The sequence below is a fragment of the Neodiprion pinetum genome, chromosome 4 (assembly GCF_021155775.2).
Source record: "Neodiprion pinetum isolate iyNeoPine1 chromosome 4, iyNeoPine1.2, whole genome shotgun sequence".
In the NCBI taxonomy this organism is placed as follows: Eukaryota; Metazoa; Arthropoda; class Insecta; order Hymenoptera; family Diprionidae; genus Neodiprion; species Neodiprion pinetum.
Window position 1 is genome coordinate 13,016,203 of NC_060235.2, and position 20,222 is coordinate 13,036,424.

At 33.7% G+C, this 20,222-nt stretch overlaps 1 protein-coding gene and 1 pseudogene across 1 annotated transcript; one reads left to right on the forward strand and one right to left on the reverse strand.

The window, feature by feature from the left end:
* The first annotated feature begins 5,677 nt into the window (after positions 1–5,677).
* Positions 5,678–10,063, forward strand: LOC124217250 (uncharacterized). The gene has a single exon (XM_046622652.2). It carries the CDS (start codon positions 5,678–5,680, stop codon positions 10,061–10,063), a length of 4,386 nt encoding a protein of 1,461 aa, XP_046478608.2.
* A 6,032-nt stretch (positions 10,064–16,095) lies between these two features.
* Positions 16,096–19,098, reverse strand: LOC124217251 (serine/threonine-protein kinase tousled-like 2; annotated as a pseudogene).
* Positions 19,099–20,222: the final 1,124 nt, after the last annotated feature.

The window sequence follows — 20,222 nt, forward strand, 5'->3', positions numbered from 1 at the left end:
GACTATTTATTAAATTATATTAACCCTACAAATCAATGAACTTGAATAAGTTTATGTCTTGAAAACATAATATAAAAGTTTTAAATCTTTTATTGATTTAAACTTAAATAATTAAATTTTTAATATAATTTATAATAAAAAACAATAAAATATAAATTTCAAACCCATAAATGAAATTAAATAATTTAATGAAACAGGTAAAATTTTTTTACAAATTTCTCTTTTTTTGAAAGTAAATTAAACATTATAATATATATATATATATATATATATATATATATATATATACTCGTATATATATATATATTATACATTAATATAATTAAATAGAAAATACATTTTTTATACACATATATATATTACACAATAATATAATTGAATACAAATGGAGGTAATCATGTTAAATAATTTAATAAAATGAGAAAATAATTGATTTGAATAAATTATTTTTCTTAAATTGAAGAATAATTAATTTTTGAAAATTAAAAATATGAAATTGAATAAATAATCATTTATCTATCTGTATGTTTTCTTCAAACCTTAAAATAAGTTCTCATCCATTGTAATAATGTTCCAAATTACAATTCATGAAGTAAATTAAATGGCATTTTCTTAATGAATAATATTTTTATTGCAATTGATATGTCAGTAAATGATTGAAAAATATATAGGATTTTTTTGATAATTATATTTTCTTTTGATGAATTTAATTATTGTGAAAAAAAAATTTTTTTGCAAATTTCTCTTTTTTTAAAAGTAAATTAGAAATTATAATATATATACATATATATAAATATATATATATATATTAGGCTGATTCAAAAAAAATGGCTAATTTTTTTTTTTCAAAATCCTCACATAAAAACTTCCGAGAAGGTGTGAAAAGACGCCTGTAAAAAGCAGAGCCCTTAATATTATGATTAAGAGGTCGCGCATCGGGAATTTCTATTTCCCGTTTAAATAACACAGGAATAAATTTTTTTAAATTTTGCAATTTCGTATTTTTGCAACGGCTCATTGAATTAGCGGACCAAAGCATATTTTTGTAGGAAATTTAACGCTCTTCAAAAAAAGTCCTTACGAAGTTTCCGATAGTCACACTCCTTCAAAAGTTATTCGAGGTCAAAGTTGAACTTACGAAAAAATTCAATGTTTTTTTTTTTCGATGATACTATGAATCTTTTCTCATCATTTTGTTATAAAGAGGATAGATTTCGGAACAATTACATTTTTAAATAGTCAAGTGCATCAGTTATGGATTCTCCATGATAACATGTTTATTATTTAACATTGCATTTTTGTAAGGTAACTTTATATTGACTCGATGGGAAAATTAATGATTGAAAAAGCCCAATTAGAGTAACATATATTTATTGAATATATCTTTATAACAAAATAATGAGAAAAGATTCATAGTATCATCGAAAAAAACAAAAAACATTGAATTTTTTTGTAAGTTCAACTTTGACCTCGAATAACTTTTGAAGGAGTGTGACTATCGAAAACTTTGTAAGGACTTTTTTTGTAGAGCGTCAAATTTCCTACAAAAATATGCTTTGGTCCGCTAATTCAATGAACCGTTGCAAAAATACGAAATTGCAAATTTACAAAAATTTATTCTTGTGTTATTTAAACGGGAAATAGAAATTCCCGATGCGCGACCTCTTAACCCTTCGTACCCGTCGCGTAGACAAAATCTCTCACGCTCATTTTAAAACTTTTTTTTCTTTATAATTTCGAATGGAATGACCATTTGAAAATTTTTTTACCTTCACTGAATTTTATGCTCTACATGATAGTCGATAAAATTTTTTTAAAAACTCAAAAGTATAAAGCAAAAAAAAATATTTATTGACAGCTGTGAGAATTTCTCTCATTACTTCAGTCAAGTCGTTGATAAGAAAAACCTCAATTCGGATGGCTTCGTTATACTTCGGTTATTTCCGTAGTTTCCAGTCGCCATATTTGAAATTATATATAGATATATAAATATTCCATGTCACTCCGTGTTTCTATGCTGTTGTAGTTATTGTTTTATTATTTTAAAATTAAAACAATGTGATAACTAAGTATTGTTACAAATTGATTTTGAGTGACAATATCTTCTTTAAGAAAAATAAAATACTACAATGAAATATACTGGAATTATAACTTCACATTAGTTTATCAAATTTAAAATTTCGCTCTTTGCGCCTGCGCAAATTCAAAATTTCGCTCTTCGCGTTTGCGCAATAGCGTGAGATTTTCTCTCATATTTTTAATTTTCAAAAATTAATTATTCTTCAATTTAAGAAAAATAATTTATTCAAATCAATTATTTTCTCATTTTATTGAATTATTTAACTTAATGACCTCCATTTGTATTCAATTATATTGATGTATAATATATTATTGTATAATATATATATATATATATATGTATGTTTATTATAATTTTCAATTTACTTTTCAAAAAAGGGAAATTTACAAAAAAAATTTTTTTACATTAATTGAATTCATTCAAAATAAATATAATTATTAAAAAAATCCTATATATTTTTTAATTAGTTGCTCACATATCAATTAAAATAAAAATATTATTTATTAAGAAAATGCTATTTGATTTACTTTATGAATTGTAATTTGGAACATTTATACAATGGATTATAACTTATTATAAGGTTTGAAGAAAACATACATATAGATAAATAATCAGTTATTCTATTCGATATTTTCAATTTTCAGAATCTCATCATTTTTTAATTCAGAAAATATGATTCATTTTAATTATTTCTTTTCAAATCATTGAATCATTTAATTTATTCGCCTCTATTTCTAATCAATAATATTATTGTATAAATTGTATATATATATATAATTGATCAAATGAATTAAATGATAAATAAATTCATCATTCATATTTTATATATGTAAATTATAATTTTTAATCAACTTCTAAAAGGAGGGAAATTAAAGAAGAAAAAAATTTTCACATCAATTAAATTTTTTGAAAATGAATATAATAATTAGAAAAATTATTTGTATTTTTCAATTATACGCTCACATATGAATTTCGATGAAAATAGTATACATTGAAAAAATGCCATTTAATGTCTTTTATGGATTGTAATTTGGAACAATTATGCAATGGATTAGAACTTATTGGAATGTTTAAAGGAAACACAGCCATAGATATATAATTAAATATTTAATTTCATATTTTTGATTTTTCAAAGCTAATTATTCTTTAATTTCGGAAAAATTAATTAGTAAGGTAAATTATTTTTCATATCATTAAATTATTTAATTCAGTTGCCTCCATTTATATTCAATTATATTAATGTATCATTCGTACAAATATATAATTGATTTAATAAAATAATCACAAATAAATTTTTTATTTATATGACATTCATGTATATTATATATTTGAATTTACCTCCAAAAAAAGGAAAATCTTAAAAAAAAAATTTTCACAGTCAATAAATTTCACAAAAATGACTATAATTGTTAAAAAAATCAGTCGCATTTTTTCATCATTCGCTCACACAATAATTATGATAATAATATCATTCAATCAAACAATGCCATTTAGTGTGCTTTATGGATTATAATTTGGAACATTTACACAATGGATTGTAACTCATTAAAAAGTTTGAAGAAAACATACAGATGGATATATGATTAGTTATTTGATTTCATATTTTCAATTTTTGAACATGAATTATATTGATGTAACATCTGTTTATATATATAATTAATTAAAATGAAAAAATGATAAATAAATATATGATTCATATTTTATTTATACATTTCAAAATTTTCGGTTTACTTCTGAAAAAAAAAATGTTGAAAAAATTTTTACAATAATCAGAATTCTTAAAAATAACTGTAATTGTTAAGAAAATCCTATACATTTTTTCATTATTCGCTCACATTAATGATAATGGAAATATTATTTCCTCAAAAAATGCCATTCGATGTACTTTATGGATTGTACTTCGGAACATATACACAATGGATTGGAACTTATTAGGAAGTTTTAAGGAAACACACAGATCGATAAAAAATTAATCATTTGATTTCATATTTTTCATACTCGAAAATTAATCACCCATGAATTTAGAAAAACGGGATCGACTTCCGGGCGACACGCATTACCTCGTACGCATCTTCGACCGTGCTTGTCACACGTCCTCGCGGCCTGAAATCGACTGCCGGACGCCCTGCATTGCCTCCTGCTCCACTCTGACGCTGCTCGTGTCAAGTCCCCACTGCCACGGATCGACTCTGGGACGACGCGCATTGCCTTTTGCTCGACCTCGACCGTTCTTGTGTCATGTACCCTCTTCCACTGATCGACTCAGGGACGACGCGAATTGCCTTTTGCACGACTTTGACCGTGATAGACCCATGTCCTTGCGGCCTGTGATCGACTGCCGGACGCAATGCGGGGCGTCCCCGCGCATTTTTATGTAATGATTTAAAATAATTATTTTCTTATTTCATAAAATTATTTAACTTAATTACTTCCATTTATATTCAATTATATTAATGTATAATATATATATATATATATATATATATATATATATATATATATATATAAACAAATCTCTCTATCTAATAAAAAAGTTTCAAACAAATGAACGTAGAAAAAGATTATAATAACAATAGTATACGCATGAAGTTGGCGGTGGGGTGAGATCCCGAAAACAAAACAAAAAGCATCTAGGAAACCCTTTGACAGCTGTCATCGGCTGTTTATGACAAATACCTTCATAGGTATCTGTTTCTGACGCGCAAAAAATGACCATGCAAGTGAAAATTATCAAGATGATTCCCGACGGGAATTGTCTTTTTCACGCGTTGGCGTATTGTGTATACGGCACTCAAGATCGACATGCAGAGGTGAGACTGAGTATCGTTTCAAATGTAGTGGATAATTGGTCTACATTTTCGGGTTTTATTACAGGTAATGAGTCAAACGGTGCTGTGATTAGGTCACCTGGTGATTACAAATCACGTATGAATAAAAATGGGATATACGGGGGAGAAGCAGAAGTAGCTGCAGCTGCGGACATTTTTAAAATATGTTTAATCGTGTATCGCGAAGAACAAATTCATCCGCACCGGATCGGATCACAAAATGAAATACAATTCTCGCTACTCTTCACCGGCGACGGAGACAGTGGACACTTTGATGTCTCGCAGATCCAAAATAAAATTCAGATAGTGAGTAATAAGTATGAAAAGTAACAATCAAATAATAAGTAAATCTAAATATATCACCAAACAGTCAAAAGGACAGCCAGGATTTACGATGACAATGGAGAAAGGAGGAGTTTCAAGCAGCAGACAAGGCGATGAAGATGGTGGATGGTCGGAAGTATCACAAAAGAAAGAGGAAAATAAAATTGTAAGTGAGAAGAACCAAATAAGCCAGAGAATAATAATAAACAAATATTCCTATAACCAGGCAAGAGGACGACCAGGATCTATATTAACCACAAAAGAAAGACGTGTTTTGCGGAGTGAACAGCAACGCAAATATAGAGAAAAAAATAATATAAAGAAGGTGATTTTGGAGAATAACGGGCAGAGCGGTAGCAAAAATAATTCAGCAAGTCAAGGAGATAGATCGATATCAATAGAGAAGGAACACCAATTTTCAACCAACGAATGGAAGCTTAGATTGATGAAAAAAAGAAAAGCAAGCATAGAAGGAATTGAAGTGGATAGCAAGAGACAACGAGATGAAACGACAGACGAAAACGTGTGTCGACGACTTATAAGCAAGAATAACGTGTCGGAAATTCATGTTTGTGATGAAATATCAAGTGACAGTGATATGTTGAAATCGATGGAGAAGGAACTGTGTGTATTCAGCCAAACAATAGAAGATAGCAGAGACAGGTTGGAATTAGACAGAAACAGAGAACGAGTAGAAGCAATGAACAGTGAATCAATCATTGCTGAGCATCGTTACAACGGGGATATTGAAAAAGGCACTTTTAAAACTGTAGAACAACTACACATGGGTGAAATGAACGTAAAATGTAAACATTGCAATGCAGAAAGGTTCAAATATGAAACAGGAAGGGTGGCAAATAATTGCTGTCATGGAGGAAAAATAACATTACCACCATTAACGGAATATCCTGATGTACTTCAACGTCTGCGAGAAGGGAATGACGAAGTATCAAGACACTTCAGACAACATATACGATCATATAATGACGCGTTTGCGTTTGCATCATTTAATTGTACCGTGGCAGATCTGGGGAATTCAGGACCATATGTGATGAAAATAATCGGGGATGTGAGTTACAAAATATCTACAAGTTTAGAGACCGCAAACAATAACCGACCAAGATATGGACAAATTTACATCTACGACGTACAAACTCAGCTAGCGCTGAGAGAAAATGATGCAAGAAGAGCAAATCTGTTAGAAATTATTGGTAGACTGATAATAGATATCAATCCTTATGCAGCAAATTTTAAAACAACGTACGAGCGATTTGTTAAGGGAGAAAGCCTGGTGAGATTAAGCTTTATAGCACTCAAGGAAGACGATAGACGGCGGTACAATGCGCCAACTTGTGGTGAGCCAGCAGCTCTGATCGTTTCAGATGACGGGGCAGTATCTGAAAATATAGAAGTACAAGTATTTCCAAAACAAGACCGTGCAGTTGGATATGTGCCGAGATATTCGCATCACGTTGATCCAATGACTTTTCCATTACTATTTCCGAGCGGTGATTTAGGATGGAGCTATAATATGAAACACGTAGGAACAAACAAGAAAATCTCTCCTGTTCAATACTATGGACATCGATTGGCCTTACGTCGAGGCGAAGCACAGAATCAGTTTTTGCGGAGCGGACGATTGACACAACACTATGTGATTCACGCATATCTCAAAATTGAATCGCAGCGTTTATTGTTTTTAAGAAATAATCAGAAGCAATTGCGTGTAGAATGTTACAAAGGAATCACTGATCACATATCAAATAGTGAAGCGAATACGTCGGACCGAACAAGACTTGGGAACCAAATGATTTTACCATCATCATTTTCCGGCAGCATGCGACATATGCAACAGCAGTACCAAGATGCAATGGCAATAACAAGGAAAGTTGGACGACCGGATTTATTCATTACAATGACATGTAATCCTAAGTGGCCGGAAATATGTACGGTATTAAAAGATTTTCCTACAGGTACCACTGTAAACGACATTCCAACAATAGCTTGTCGAATATTCAACCTGCGGCTACAACAGGCACTAAAGGAAATCGAAAGCGGTTCAGTATTTGGAAAGATTGAAGGATACGTATACACAGTTGAATTTCAGGTAAGAGGCTTACCGCATGCTCACATACTATTTATCTTAAATAACAATGACAAACTTTTGACTCCAGAAGCAATTGACAGTTTTATATCTGCAGAAATACCATACAAACGAATACATCAACAACTATATCAATCTGTCACATCACACATGCTACACGGTCCTCACACATCCAAAATACCATGCTGGAATTCGGTAACGAAGTCATGCTCAAAGAAATTTCCGAAAGACTTAGTGGAAAATACTGATATAAGCGGTGGCGGTTTTCCAAAGTATCGCAGACGAAAAAATACAGACATAAATTATTACCGCAACCGCGTGGAAGGAAGAAATATCCAAGTAGACAACAGCATGGTTGTGCCTCACAATCCATACCTACTTGCAAAGTACGACTGCCACATGAACGTAGAATATTGTGCGTCAATAATGGCTATTAAGTATGTCTTCAAGTACATCCACAAGGGACATGATCGTGCAAGAGTACAGATAACTGATTCAAACAGCGAGAGTGATGGTCAGCCAATAATCAACGAAATACAGGATTATGTAGATTCGCGTTACGTAGGACCGATGGAAGCAGCTTGGCGTATACTAGAACTGCCAATGCATGGACGAAGTCATGCCGTCACACGCTTACCTGTACACCTACCGGGGCAGCAATACGCAACGTTTGAGGAAGGTAGAGAAGTCGAAGCCGCTACAAATGAAAAAAAGTGGAGAACCCATCTTATTGCATGGTTTGAATTGAACAGCATAGATGAAATGGCAAGAAATATAACTTACGCGAACACGCCAGATTACTATTCGTTTCAAGAAGCAACAAAAACGTGGAAAAAAAGAAAATATGCATGTCAAGTAGTTAGTAGAATGACAAATGTTTCACCAAGGGATTCCGAAAGATTTCACCTCAAACTAATCCTTGGACATGCGACAAATGCAAGGAGTTTTATAGATTTACGCACTGTAAACGGGAAAGAATGGAATACATTTAGTGAGGCTGCAGTGGATATGGGTTTAACTGCGACAAATGACGAAGCTTTCAAAATATTCGACGAAGCTGTTTCAATACTTATGCCGAAACGGTTACGTCATTTTTTTGTGTGGTATTTAATCGGTGAAATGCCATCGAACGTGATAGATTTATGGAATACTTACAAGAAAGCACTATCTAAAGACTTCGTGGATCAGCATGAAAATAGAGCACTATGTGCAATTGAGCATCTTCTCAGAGCTGAGGCAAGATCATGTGCAGATTTTTACTTACCAATACCGGAGATAATTTTCGAAAATGAAGCGGACGAAATAACAGTGGAAAATATAGAAACCTTTGCAAAGAAAGGCAATGAACTGGTGAAGCAATTAAACAACGATCAGAAAATAATTTATACGCAAATTGTTGATAATATTATGGATGACAAAAGTACTGATAGAAAGCGAGAAAAATGCTTTTACATCGATGGATCAGGAGGAACAGGAAAAACATTTTTATACAACGCATTGTACTACATGTTGAAATCTGAAAAAAAAAATGTTGCATGTGCTGCTTGGACAGGTATAGCAGCCATCTTACTACCATATGGCACAACCGCGCACAAAACATTTGGATTACCATTGACACTGCAAAAGGAAGGAACAATTTTCACAAATGCAACGATGAAGAAAAAAATACAAAGTATAGATGTATTTATATGGGACGAATGTTCGATGATACCGAAAATTGCTTTAGAATTGATCGACAGAACGTTAAAAGATATAATGGAAGACGCATCACCGTTTGGTGGGAAGACTATAACACTAGGTGGAGACTTCAGACAAGTTTTACCCATTGTGAAACGAGGAGGTAAACAACAAATAATAGAGGAAACAATTAAATACTCTACACTTTGGAGTATATTTGAAAAATTAAGCTTGAAAAAAAATATGCGAGCAAAGGAGGATGCCGCAAAGTTTTCAGAGTGGTTACTTAATATAGGTAATGGAGAAGTGGAGTTGTTTGTACCAGAGAAAGAAATACAAAGCAACAATTTAATAGACGATTTATATCCAAGAAATTTGCCACTTGATGAATTAACAAACAGAGCCATCTTAGCTCCATTGAATGTCAAATTTAATCAGTTAAATACAGAGATACTACGAAGAATGGATGGCAGTATATTCGAATCAAAAAACATAGATTACGCAACATTACAAGGAATTGATACTGCAGATGCAGCACTTGACGAAGAAGCTATTCTGCGATATCCGATGGAGTATTTAAATGGATTAACGCCATCAAGTTTACCACCACACAATCTACAGCTGAAAGTCGGAGCAATTGTAATGTCATTGCGAAATTTATCAATATCAGATGGTTTATGCAATGGAACACGGTTAGTTGTAAGAGAAATTCACTCTAGAATTTTGATTGGTGAACTTCTAATCGGAGAGCGAAAAGGGCAAATAGTAGAAATACCAAGAATGAAATTAAATACGCGGGGAGACACAGATATGCCATTTATCCTCCATAGGCGACAGTTTCCAGTCAGGTTGGCATTTGCAATAACTATAAATAAATCACAAGGACAAAGTTTTGACCACGTGGGAATATTCATTGACCGACCAATGTTTGGACATGGTCAACTCTACGTTGCATTGTCACGATGCAGGTCGAAGAAAGGTATAAAAATTCAACTGAAAAAAAATGAAAATGCAATAAATAACATTGTGTACAAGGAAATTATTGAATAAATACTGCATAATGTATATTCATCAAGGTCACAAACGAACAAATAAACATGGATGAACTTAAAAGAAAAATGCACAGGAGGTGATAGGAGTTCGAGAGGCCGAGGGGTTGACCCCCTCTACTAACTCCACCGGGACCTCATACGAAGAAGGAAAAAAAAGTACTGTATAGAGGAGAAAAGAAGCGAAAGTGAAAGAAAAAGGAGGAGAGAATACAAATGAAAGGAATACAGATTCAGCAACGAAAGGAAAACCAGCAAGAATATAAAAATCACTGAAAAAATGGACAACAGAGAAAAGAGAAAGAAAAGCCAAGAGGAGCAAGAAGATGCAAAAATAGGTAGCAGCATAAAACGATAAAGAGGAAATAAAGCACAACGTATGGAAATTTAAACAATCGCGATTTGTAATTGGATGTTCAAATACATAAATCATTTCCACTAAGGATTTTCTTATTTTGTGATTATTCAGATGTAAATTCACACGTGTCGGTCATTTGGTGAAAAAGCCGCAACGCATACAATGAAATAGAAACTTGTGAAAAAATAAAAGTTAGCCTATGAAATTAGGAAGCAAATAGTAAGATTATAAAAAAGATATAAGGATGTATTGACTGAGTTGAAGGTGAGAAAAAAATGTAAATTATCAGAAATAAAAAAATGATAAAAGTACAAATTTGTTGATGTAAAATTGCAAATATTTCTACGATATTCATACCATATTAAATTTCAAGATAAATAAAAGAAATATATAAGTACATATCTATTATACCTATACATGCAACAACAAAATTAATTACAAATAATTATATTCCGACATTTGACAGTTCAAATGAAACACCGTAGCTAATAAAAAGAAGCAAAAAAATAAGAATAGGTGAGCGCTACCCAGTTTAGTGATATTTTGTTTTGTAAACAGATAAATTAAATCAAACATGCCGAACAAAGTAAGTATATCATTGGAAATATGAATGAATAAATAGCAAAGTAAGCAGTATGATAAAATTAATGAAAATTTCTCGAAACAGGACAGCGACGATGTTTTGCAGCGGTCGAGCGAGAAAATACCAGGTGAAGCATATCGATATAATATAATAGTATGTAAATCCAAATTCAACTCGGCAGACCAAAGAGCCGGACGCTTTTTGAGAATCATTACCAGTGAATTCTACAGCTGGCCATTAAAAATGGAAAAATAATTACTTACATACAATCATTTGTCAAAGAAAGAAAAAAATATCGACATTTGAAAATACAGTCAAACACGTATGAATCCCTAAGCAAATAATTTAACGCCTATTTCACCAAAACAAGATGACGGATTAGATGATCTGCTGTGCGCAGCAGCAGAAGCAGCAGAGGAGGAGCTGTTGCTTGAGACGAACGACGAAGAGTGGTCCGTCTATGTATGGTAAATGAAAATTATACAAGGAAATGTAAAGAAAATGATAAAAAATTCATTATTCCACAGCAAAAACATCCCGAAGTCCCAAAAACGAAAGAGGTCAACTTCGAACTAAATTTCAAGTAAAAAATGTAAAATAAATTTATTTGAAAAGAAAAAAGGATTGATATCAATTATTTGTACATTATAAACCAGACACAGTATATCTATGTGTAAAGCCTATCCAACACAAAACTCGATTCAAGAGAAGAAGTTTCTAGGAAGAAACAAAACTCATGGAAAAACAAAAGACCAATACAAAACAAACAACTTCGATTATTGAAGACATCAGTTCGTTGTTGTTCTCCGGCCGGCACGCACGCCGGCCGGGGCCTATCCTATACTCCCCAACTCCTCAACTCCTCGACTAATCAATTACACAATTGCACAACTCTTCAATTCCCTCAAGAGCCCTTCTAAATATTGGTCAATAATGTGTGCAACAACTCGACATCGTTCAAAGAAAAATGATAATCGACTGAGAGCCCGAAGGAGGTACGTGACCAGGACTCCGTATTCACAGCTCAACATCAGTCCGCACAATGGGATCTCAACGGTCCAAGGAGCTGCGCCCGCATCTTGCTCCACCTTGATGGCAACGAATGTAAGCTCTTTGAGAAGTGTGTTAATTAATGAAAAATAATTCAATTCTATTTTGAAAGATCCATAAAAGACAAGCCAACAAGCCTACGCCGTTTGAAGAAAAACGGTAACCGACCGAGAGCCCGAAGAAGATATGTGACCAGGGCTCCACATTCACGGCTCAACATCGGTCCGCACAATGGGATCTCAACGTTCCAAGGAGCTGCGCTCATCTTGCTCCGCCTTGATGGCAACGAATGTAAACTCTTTAAAAAGTTTATTAACTATTGAGAAATAATTCAATTCTATTTTGAAAGACCCGTAAAAGAAGAAGAGATTGTGTTTCAAAATTTGCTTTCCTACAATTATCATTTTGTGCTACTGGTCTCCATTTTGTCAGTTTGATTTTCTACGTTGTACCTAATGCTTAGTTGGAATCGGGTTTCGGTCAACTTGATCTTCTGCGTTGTACCTAACAATCGCCCCGAGTGTTGCCGTATAATTAAAAGAGAATGATTTTTAAGATAGGCTTGTTCTTTTACGGGTCTTTCGAAATAGAATTGAATTATTTCTCAATAATTAATAAACTTTTCAGAGCTTACATTCGTTACCATGAAGGCGAAGCAAGATAGGCGAAGCTCCTTGGACCGTTAAGATCCCATTGCGCGGACCGAAGAAAGTACGTATTCACGGCTCAACATCGGTCCGCGCAATGGGATCTTAACGGTTCAAGGAACTGTGCCCGCATCTTGCTTCGCCTTGATGACAACGAATGTAAGCTCTTTGAAAAGTTTGTTAATTAATGAAAAATAATTCAATTATAATTCCGTAAAAAATCAAGCCTATCTTAAAAATCATTCTCTTTTGATTATAGGGCAACGCTCGGGGCGATTGTTAGGTACAACGCAGAAGATCAAGTTGACCGAAACCCGATTCCAACTAAGCATTAGGTACAACGCAGAAAATCAAACTGACTGAAACCCGATTTCGACTAATAAAGCGTTACCCCGCATCGAACCTACAAAATGGAGACCAGCTGTACAAAATAATGATTGCAAGAAAGCAATTTTTGAAACACAATTTCATGTAATCTTTGTGTTATTCCAATATAGAAAATCTATTTTACTTTTTTTTTGTCTTTCATTTAATTAGCTTTATTCCTTCATAAAGTAAGTATAGGTTAACCTACGCATGTCAAGAAAGTACAAAAATCTTTAAAAACTTGATCAGCCGTAGCTTCTGCATTAATAACCAAGATCGGAGCTGATAAAGAAAAAAAGGTTTGTTTTATCAACCAATCCTCATGAACCTCCTGAATAGTTCTGAGGAGCTCTAAAGAAATGTTCGATTCTTCCTCACGAGAACCGGAACTGACTCGGGCTAAAATAGTTTCTGGGGAAACTCGCAAATAGACAATTGAATCTACTCTGAGCTCAGACGAGCGAAAGCGAATATCGAAATTTTTCATCAATCAATGAAATTCGAAGTCAACTTCGAACTAAATTTAGAATGAAAAATGTTGAATAAATTTATTTGAAAAAACAAAGGATTGATATCAATTATTTGTACTTATAAATCAGACGCAGTAGACTCTATATCTCTATACGTAGATATACGTAAAAAAATCTGAAAATAATAACTATAGCAAAATAAGTCGCCGGATGCAATTGGGGTTGCATGGCATCGGGAGTTTTGTACATGTGAGTGGATTCGTTTACGAAAATAATCTGAGCAGACCTACATTGGGAGCCAATAGCAGTGTCGGGTTGATCGGAAACAACCGACTAGACAATGCGTAAGGAAATGGTGAGGCGCGAAGCGCCGAACAACGAGGCGCGTAGCGCCGAGATGGGGTTAGCGCGAAGCGCGCAGGGGCGAAGCCCCTAGTACATTAATATAATCAAATATGAATACATTTTTTTATATATATATATTATACATCAATATAATTGAATATAAATGGAGGTAATTAAGTTAAATAATTTAATAAAATAAGAAAATAATTATTTTGAATAATTATATAAAAATGCGCGGGGACGCCCCGCATTGCGTCGGGCAGTCGGTCACAGGCCGCGAGGACATGGGACTATCACGGTCAAAGTCGTGCGAAAGGCAATTCGCGTCGTCCCTGAGTCGATCGGTGGAAGAGGGTACATGACACAAGAACGGTCGAGGTCGAGCAAAAGGCAATGCGCGTCGTCCCGGAGTCGATCGGCGGAAGAAGGACATGACATAAGAACGGTCGAGGTAGAGCAAAAGGCAATGCGCGTCGTCCCAGAGTCGATCCGTGGCAGTGGGGACTTGACACGAGCAGCGTCAGAGTGGAGCAGGAGGCAATGCAGGGCGTCCGGCAGTTGATTTCAGGCCGTGAGGACGTGTGACGATTACGGTCAAAGATGCGCACGTGGTAATGCGTATCGCCCGGAAGTCGATCCCGTTTTTCTAAATTCGTGGGCGATTAATTTTCGAGTATGAAAAATATGAAATCAAATGATTAATTTCTTATCGATCTGTGTGTTTCCTTAAAACTTCCTAACAAGTTCCAATCCATTGTATAAATGTTCCGAAATACAATCCATAAAGTACATCGAATGGCATTTTTTGAGGGAATAATATTTCCATTATCATCAAAGTGAGCGAATAATGAGAAAATGTATAGGATTTTTTTAATAATTACACTTATTTTTAAGAATTCTGATTATTGTAAAAATTTTTTCAACATTTTTTTTTTCCAAAAGTAAACCGAAAATTTTGAAATGTATAAATAAAATATGAATCATAAATTTATTTATCATTTTTGTATTTCAATTAATTATATATATAAACAGGTGTTACATTATTATAACTCATGTTCAAAAATTAGAAATATGAAATCAAATAACTAATCATATATCCATCTGTATGTTTCCTTCAAACTTTTCAATAAGTTACAATCCATTGTGTAAATGTTCCAAATTATAATCCATGAAGTACATTAAATGGCATTGTTTGATTGAATGATATTATTATCATAATTATTGTGTGAGCGAATAATCAAAAAATGCGACGGATTTTTTTAACAATTATGGTCATTTTTGAGAAATTTAATGACTGTAAAAATTTTTTTTCCAACATTTTCCTTCTTTAGGAGGTAAATTCAAATATATAATATATATAAATGTAATATAGATAATAAATTTATTTGTGATTATTTTATTAAATTAATTATATATTTACACGAATGATACATTAATATAATTGAATATAAATGGAGGCAACTGAATTAAATAATTCAATGATATGAAAAATAATTTACCTCTATAATTAATTTTTCTAAAATTAAAGAATAATTAGCTTTGAAGAATCAAGAATATGAAATTAAATATTCAATTATATATCTATCTCTGTGTTTATTTTAATCTCGCCACACACGTTTCCTTCGGTCAATAAAATATTTTCTATAATAAAAAGACAGAATACAAAATTATTATCACAACTAATAAATTGAAGAAACGCATTTGAAAAGATGGGACTGCGATGTGTGGAATCAATAACCGTCAGGTCAAAGTTTCCACGTTTTTTGTTTCTAGATGTAAAGCTCAAATTACATGAACTTGGGTGATTACCTGCGAGTAGAGAGTTAGATTTCTGTATCTGAATGGCGAGTAAAAATGATATATAAAAAAAAAAAGAAAAAAAAAGCAATGAGTGGACATGGCAATATATATGTTTATCAGTCCAAAGAATATCGCAAATCTAAACAGGAAAAAACTTTCCAATCAAGACCATAAACTGCTACCATAAGATTTCAATATTTTCTAATATTAAAAAACGTTCGCCTCACAGATAACCTTGATTTGTCGAATCTCACGTCAACTCTATATAGGTATACTATATCCGAATGAGATAATCCAATGATTACTGATCAAATATACACATGTTACAATTCAGTATGGAGGTGGGAACTTTTTCCTTATAAGATTCAAAAAATTGTACAGCATTTCGCAATTTGAACTAAACGTTTGGTTTTTATTTTCATTCCTTATTTATTTGTTGTGTGGTCAAAAAATTTCAAGTTGTTACCTGGTTTCAAGTCGTAGTGAATGACAGGTGGTTTTATTTCGTTGAGGTACTTCAGTGCAGAAACAACCTGCATGACAATTGATTTCGCTTCCCTCTCCGGTATAGTTTTATGCTAATAAATACATAGATTTAAATGAATTTAATATACAGCACATGGAAGATGCAAGACGTGTTTTTAAACATTCGGATGTATTTCTCAAAGACTGATCAACTCACCTGTTTGAGGCAGAAGCCTAAATCATGACCATCGCAGTACTCTAACACTGTACAGAACGAGTTGGCATCAATCTCAAACACGTCGTACAATTTAACAACACGTGGATGATCTAGTGCCTTGTGTATATTGTATTCCCGCAGCGCGTGCCTGAAAGAATAATAAATATTTGTGGCGTGGGTTGGTTTAATTACAGCCTTTCTCTAGAACAAACTCCCGAGTCACATTATATCATTCATCTTGAAAAACAGATCATCCATTATTGTACTCACTTTATATAGTTAGCTTTTTTGTCTTCTTTCCAGTCTTTATTAAGTTGATGTACCTTGCACGCTACGTAGCGTTGTTCCTTCAGATCAAATGCCTGTAAATGATATAAGCAGATCAGGTACAAGTCTAATAATTGGAGCTTGAATTCCTGTAAATATTGTTCGTAATAAGTGGTGAGTGATAACAACACTTCTGATATAATGGAAAAGAAAAAAAATTCCAATTTAGAATACCACGCACGCGTGCATTCACACATAGTATTTCACGTTTTCATATAATCTGTCCAAATTATTGCCTTATGGACTTCGCTAAAGCCGCCTTTGCCTAATAGCATGAGTAAAAGGTATCGCTCGTTGAGTACAGGATGAGAGTTGAAGCGCGATTGGTCCTCGTTGTGTATACGTTTCAGTTCTCTAATATGCAAGTTACGTTCTCGTTCAAGCTTCTCCATCTCGAGTTGCAGATCTGCGTCTTCTTTCTTCAGTGCACTTTGCCTCAGCTTAAAAAGAGAACAGAGAAAGCGGAAAACAAGCAATTAGTAGACAAGAATGAATACAAAGTTCTAACATTTTACGAAGGTTCTTGGAGAGTTACGCTTTTACTATTATTTACGATTAAAAATATTCTCCTTATTTTAAAGAGCGTAAGAAAAAGATGGGGCACATTTAAAGCATCAGTAAATTATCTTACCTTGAGTATTTCATCAGCCTCGTAGTATTCCTGCCACGTATACGATCCTGGCACAGCGTCCGGCTTTAGAAACGTAGCTTCGGTACCATTATGCAAAGAAGGTTGAGGTTGGCTCCGTTTCCGTCCCGTCTCACTATTAGATGGCCTTTTTTCAGAAGCAATTTCTTCTGCTTATCAATTTCTTCTCTTTCCAACGTTATTTCTTCTTGCCGTCGCGCCAATTCTTGAAAAGCGTATCCGTCCGTCCAATTTTCTTGAAAAGTTGCTCCTACCCTCTGAGTCACAAACTGACCTAGCCTCAGTCTATTTTGCATGCACTTTTGTCTAGCTTCTTTTTTTTCTATGTTTGATTTTTCTTTTAATAACTTCTTTACAACGTCTATACACTTATTTATATGCGATTTGTGCTGCTCAATCACTTTCTGCTGATTAGCCATTTGATGCCTAAGTTCCTCTGTTGTCTGGAAAACGTGTAAAATCCGTTAATACCTCAATCAAGTTATCCTAGACAGGAATGGTTATTTAGTTGTAAACTGTAAAAGTTACTTGTTTTTTATGCGAATAAATTGACACGTGAAAAAATTGTAGGTTAAATAAAGTGTTCAGCAATTGACTTCATAGTTCGACAAAACTTTGATACTGTACTTACTCGGTTCAATTCGTCAATTTTATTATTACGTAACTCCAGATCTGAAGACGCTTGTGTTTCAAATTCCTGTATCCTCTGGCAAGTGAGCTCCGTCTGAAAATAACGCAAACAGTCCTTAGAGATTCGTGACCTCTTACCAATGTAACGTTTGATACATTTGTCAGCACAGTTTCATAAATAGCAGTTACTACCTTGTTGCATTACGAAAAAATCATATTACATTAAAACAGAGAAACGATGTTTGAAAATAATTACTCCGAATCTTTTTAACAGGCTCAGAAATTAGTTTTTGAGAAAGTGGTGAAAGTCGGAAGTGTGATTTGTGGTACTTTTCGACAAAATGTTGATTTCATAGAATATTACAGAATTAAGATAGAATAATTGTTACTTTGTGAAATATAGTTCAAACAAGATGTAGAAATATATCTCACAGGCAGCAAAGAAAACACCAAAAATGTAGGCAGAGGGAGAAAACGACATGAAACTTAGAATTTATTGTTACCTGTTGGCCGAGTAAAGAAAAAGAAAATAAAACATTAACTGTAAAGATGAAGACAATTAAATGGATGCGTTTAATACCATCACAAGGTAGCCCCCATATTTCTATGATGACAAATTGTAACAACGTTGCGATTTTTGCCAGCAATAAGCTAGCTCAAGTCTCTGCAGACACCCAACAAGGTGAAGGTCTAGCTAACACACTTAGCTAGTGCTTCTGCCGAGAAAAATTTGTTCTTCTCAAAACCCACAATATTTTTAATCATTATGGAGGGGAAATTTTTTTCCTCAACTAGACGTATGAGTGAAGAAGGATACTCGTTGCACTCAACAGAGACAGACCAGACCTTTCTCGTTAAGTGCTTGCAGGAACAACCGAATGGTGCTTACATTTGAGGTGTTAGTCTTCGCTTGCCTGACCTGGCTTGTCCTAGGAAGGTTGGTAGGCCTTACCTGCACCTGCTTGCTGCCCATCGAGCTTGCAGGTTGTGTAGAGGCTGGCGGAGGGGGAGGTGGAGGCTGTGGATGGGGTCGCGGTGGCTTCATCAACGACGAAAATTCCGCCACCGAAGAATTCGGTGTCGTTACTTGAGGCGACAACAATTGCTGCGGCGACAGCGGGTACAGAATGATAAAAAGATCAGGTCAGAGCATTAGCCACAGAATTATTTCTCAATCGCTGGCATAACGGATGATCTTTAAAACTGAATAAAAAATCTGAACAGAAAGAAGCTGATAAAAAAAAAAACTGCGGACCCGAAATTTAACAAATTACGCAGCCAGGATATTCAAATACTAATTTGATGGATGAACGAGAAAGGTAAATTAACATGCTCAATAATGAAAGAACAACGATCTGATAATTTTCTACTGGTTTTGCAGCACCGGTAAGGAATATGCACATAAATCGTTTTACAAGTATGGCGAAGCGCAAGCAAGAAAATCACTTTCTTTCAAGAAAAATCGTCTTTATTTCTCAATGTAGGCTACTTTGAGCTCCGCACACTGGGTCCAACTCGTTTACAACAGTAATGATCTCCTCATTTGACGAAATTTGTTTTCCCCAGAGCTAGAATTTTAGGTTTAGGTATAGGAAGAAGTCAGAAGAAGTCAAATATAGAGATTACGGTGGATGGGGCAGCAACTGGAACTTTAATTCGTGTAGTTTCGCCATTGCGACATTCGATTTTCGTCAAATGAGTTTATCGCCCTTGTGAAGAAGCATGTTGAAGGTCTCAAGATTTTGCACTTTTGACTTTTTTTCCCCAAAAACAAGTGATTTTCTTACATTTCTTATCATACTTATAAAAAGATCCGTGTACATTGGAAAGTTGTACTTGACAATAAAATTCACTTTATTTTTCACCTCCCAACCCACATTACGACATGTAAGCCCCAGACTGAACCTCGGTAAATCAGATTGTCAGGGATAATTTAAGGAATAATTGCACCAGTCGACTTACATAAGTTGCAAAAAAGTAGATTACATTTTTCAGTATCCTAAACGTGCAAACTTTATTAACTTTATAAACTAATTATATATCTATCTCTGTGTTTTCTTTAAACATTTCAATAAGTTTTAATCCATTGCATAATTGTTCCAAATTACAATCCATAAGGGACAATGAATGGCATTTTTTTAATGAATGCCATTTTTATCAAAATTCATATGTGAGCGAATAATTGAAAAATACAAAGAATTTTTCTAATTATTATATTCATTTTCAAAAAATTTAATTCCTGTAAAAATTTTC

What these genes read in the sequence shown, in the direction of transcription:
- LOC124217250 (XM_046622652.2), top strand. Translation starts at nt 5,678, where the DNA reads ATGAAAAAAAGAAAAGCAAGCATAGAAGGAATTGAAGTGGATAGCAAG.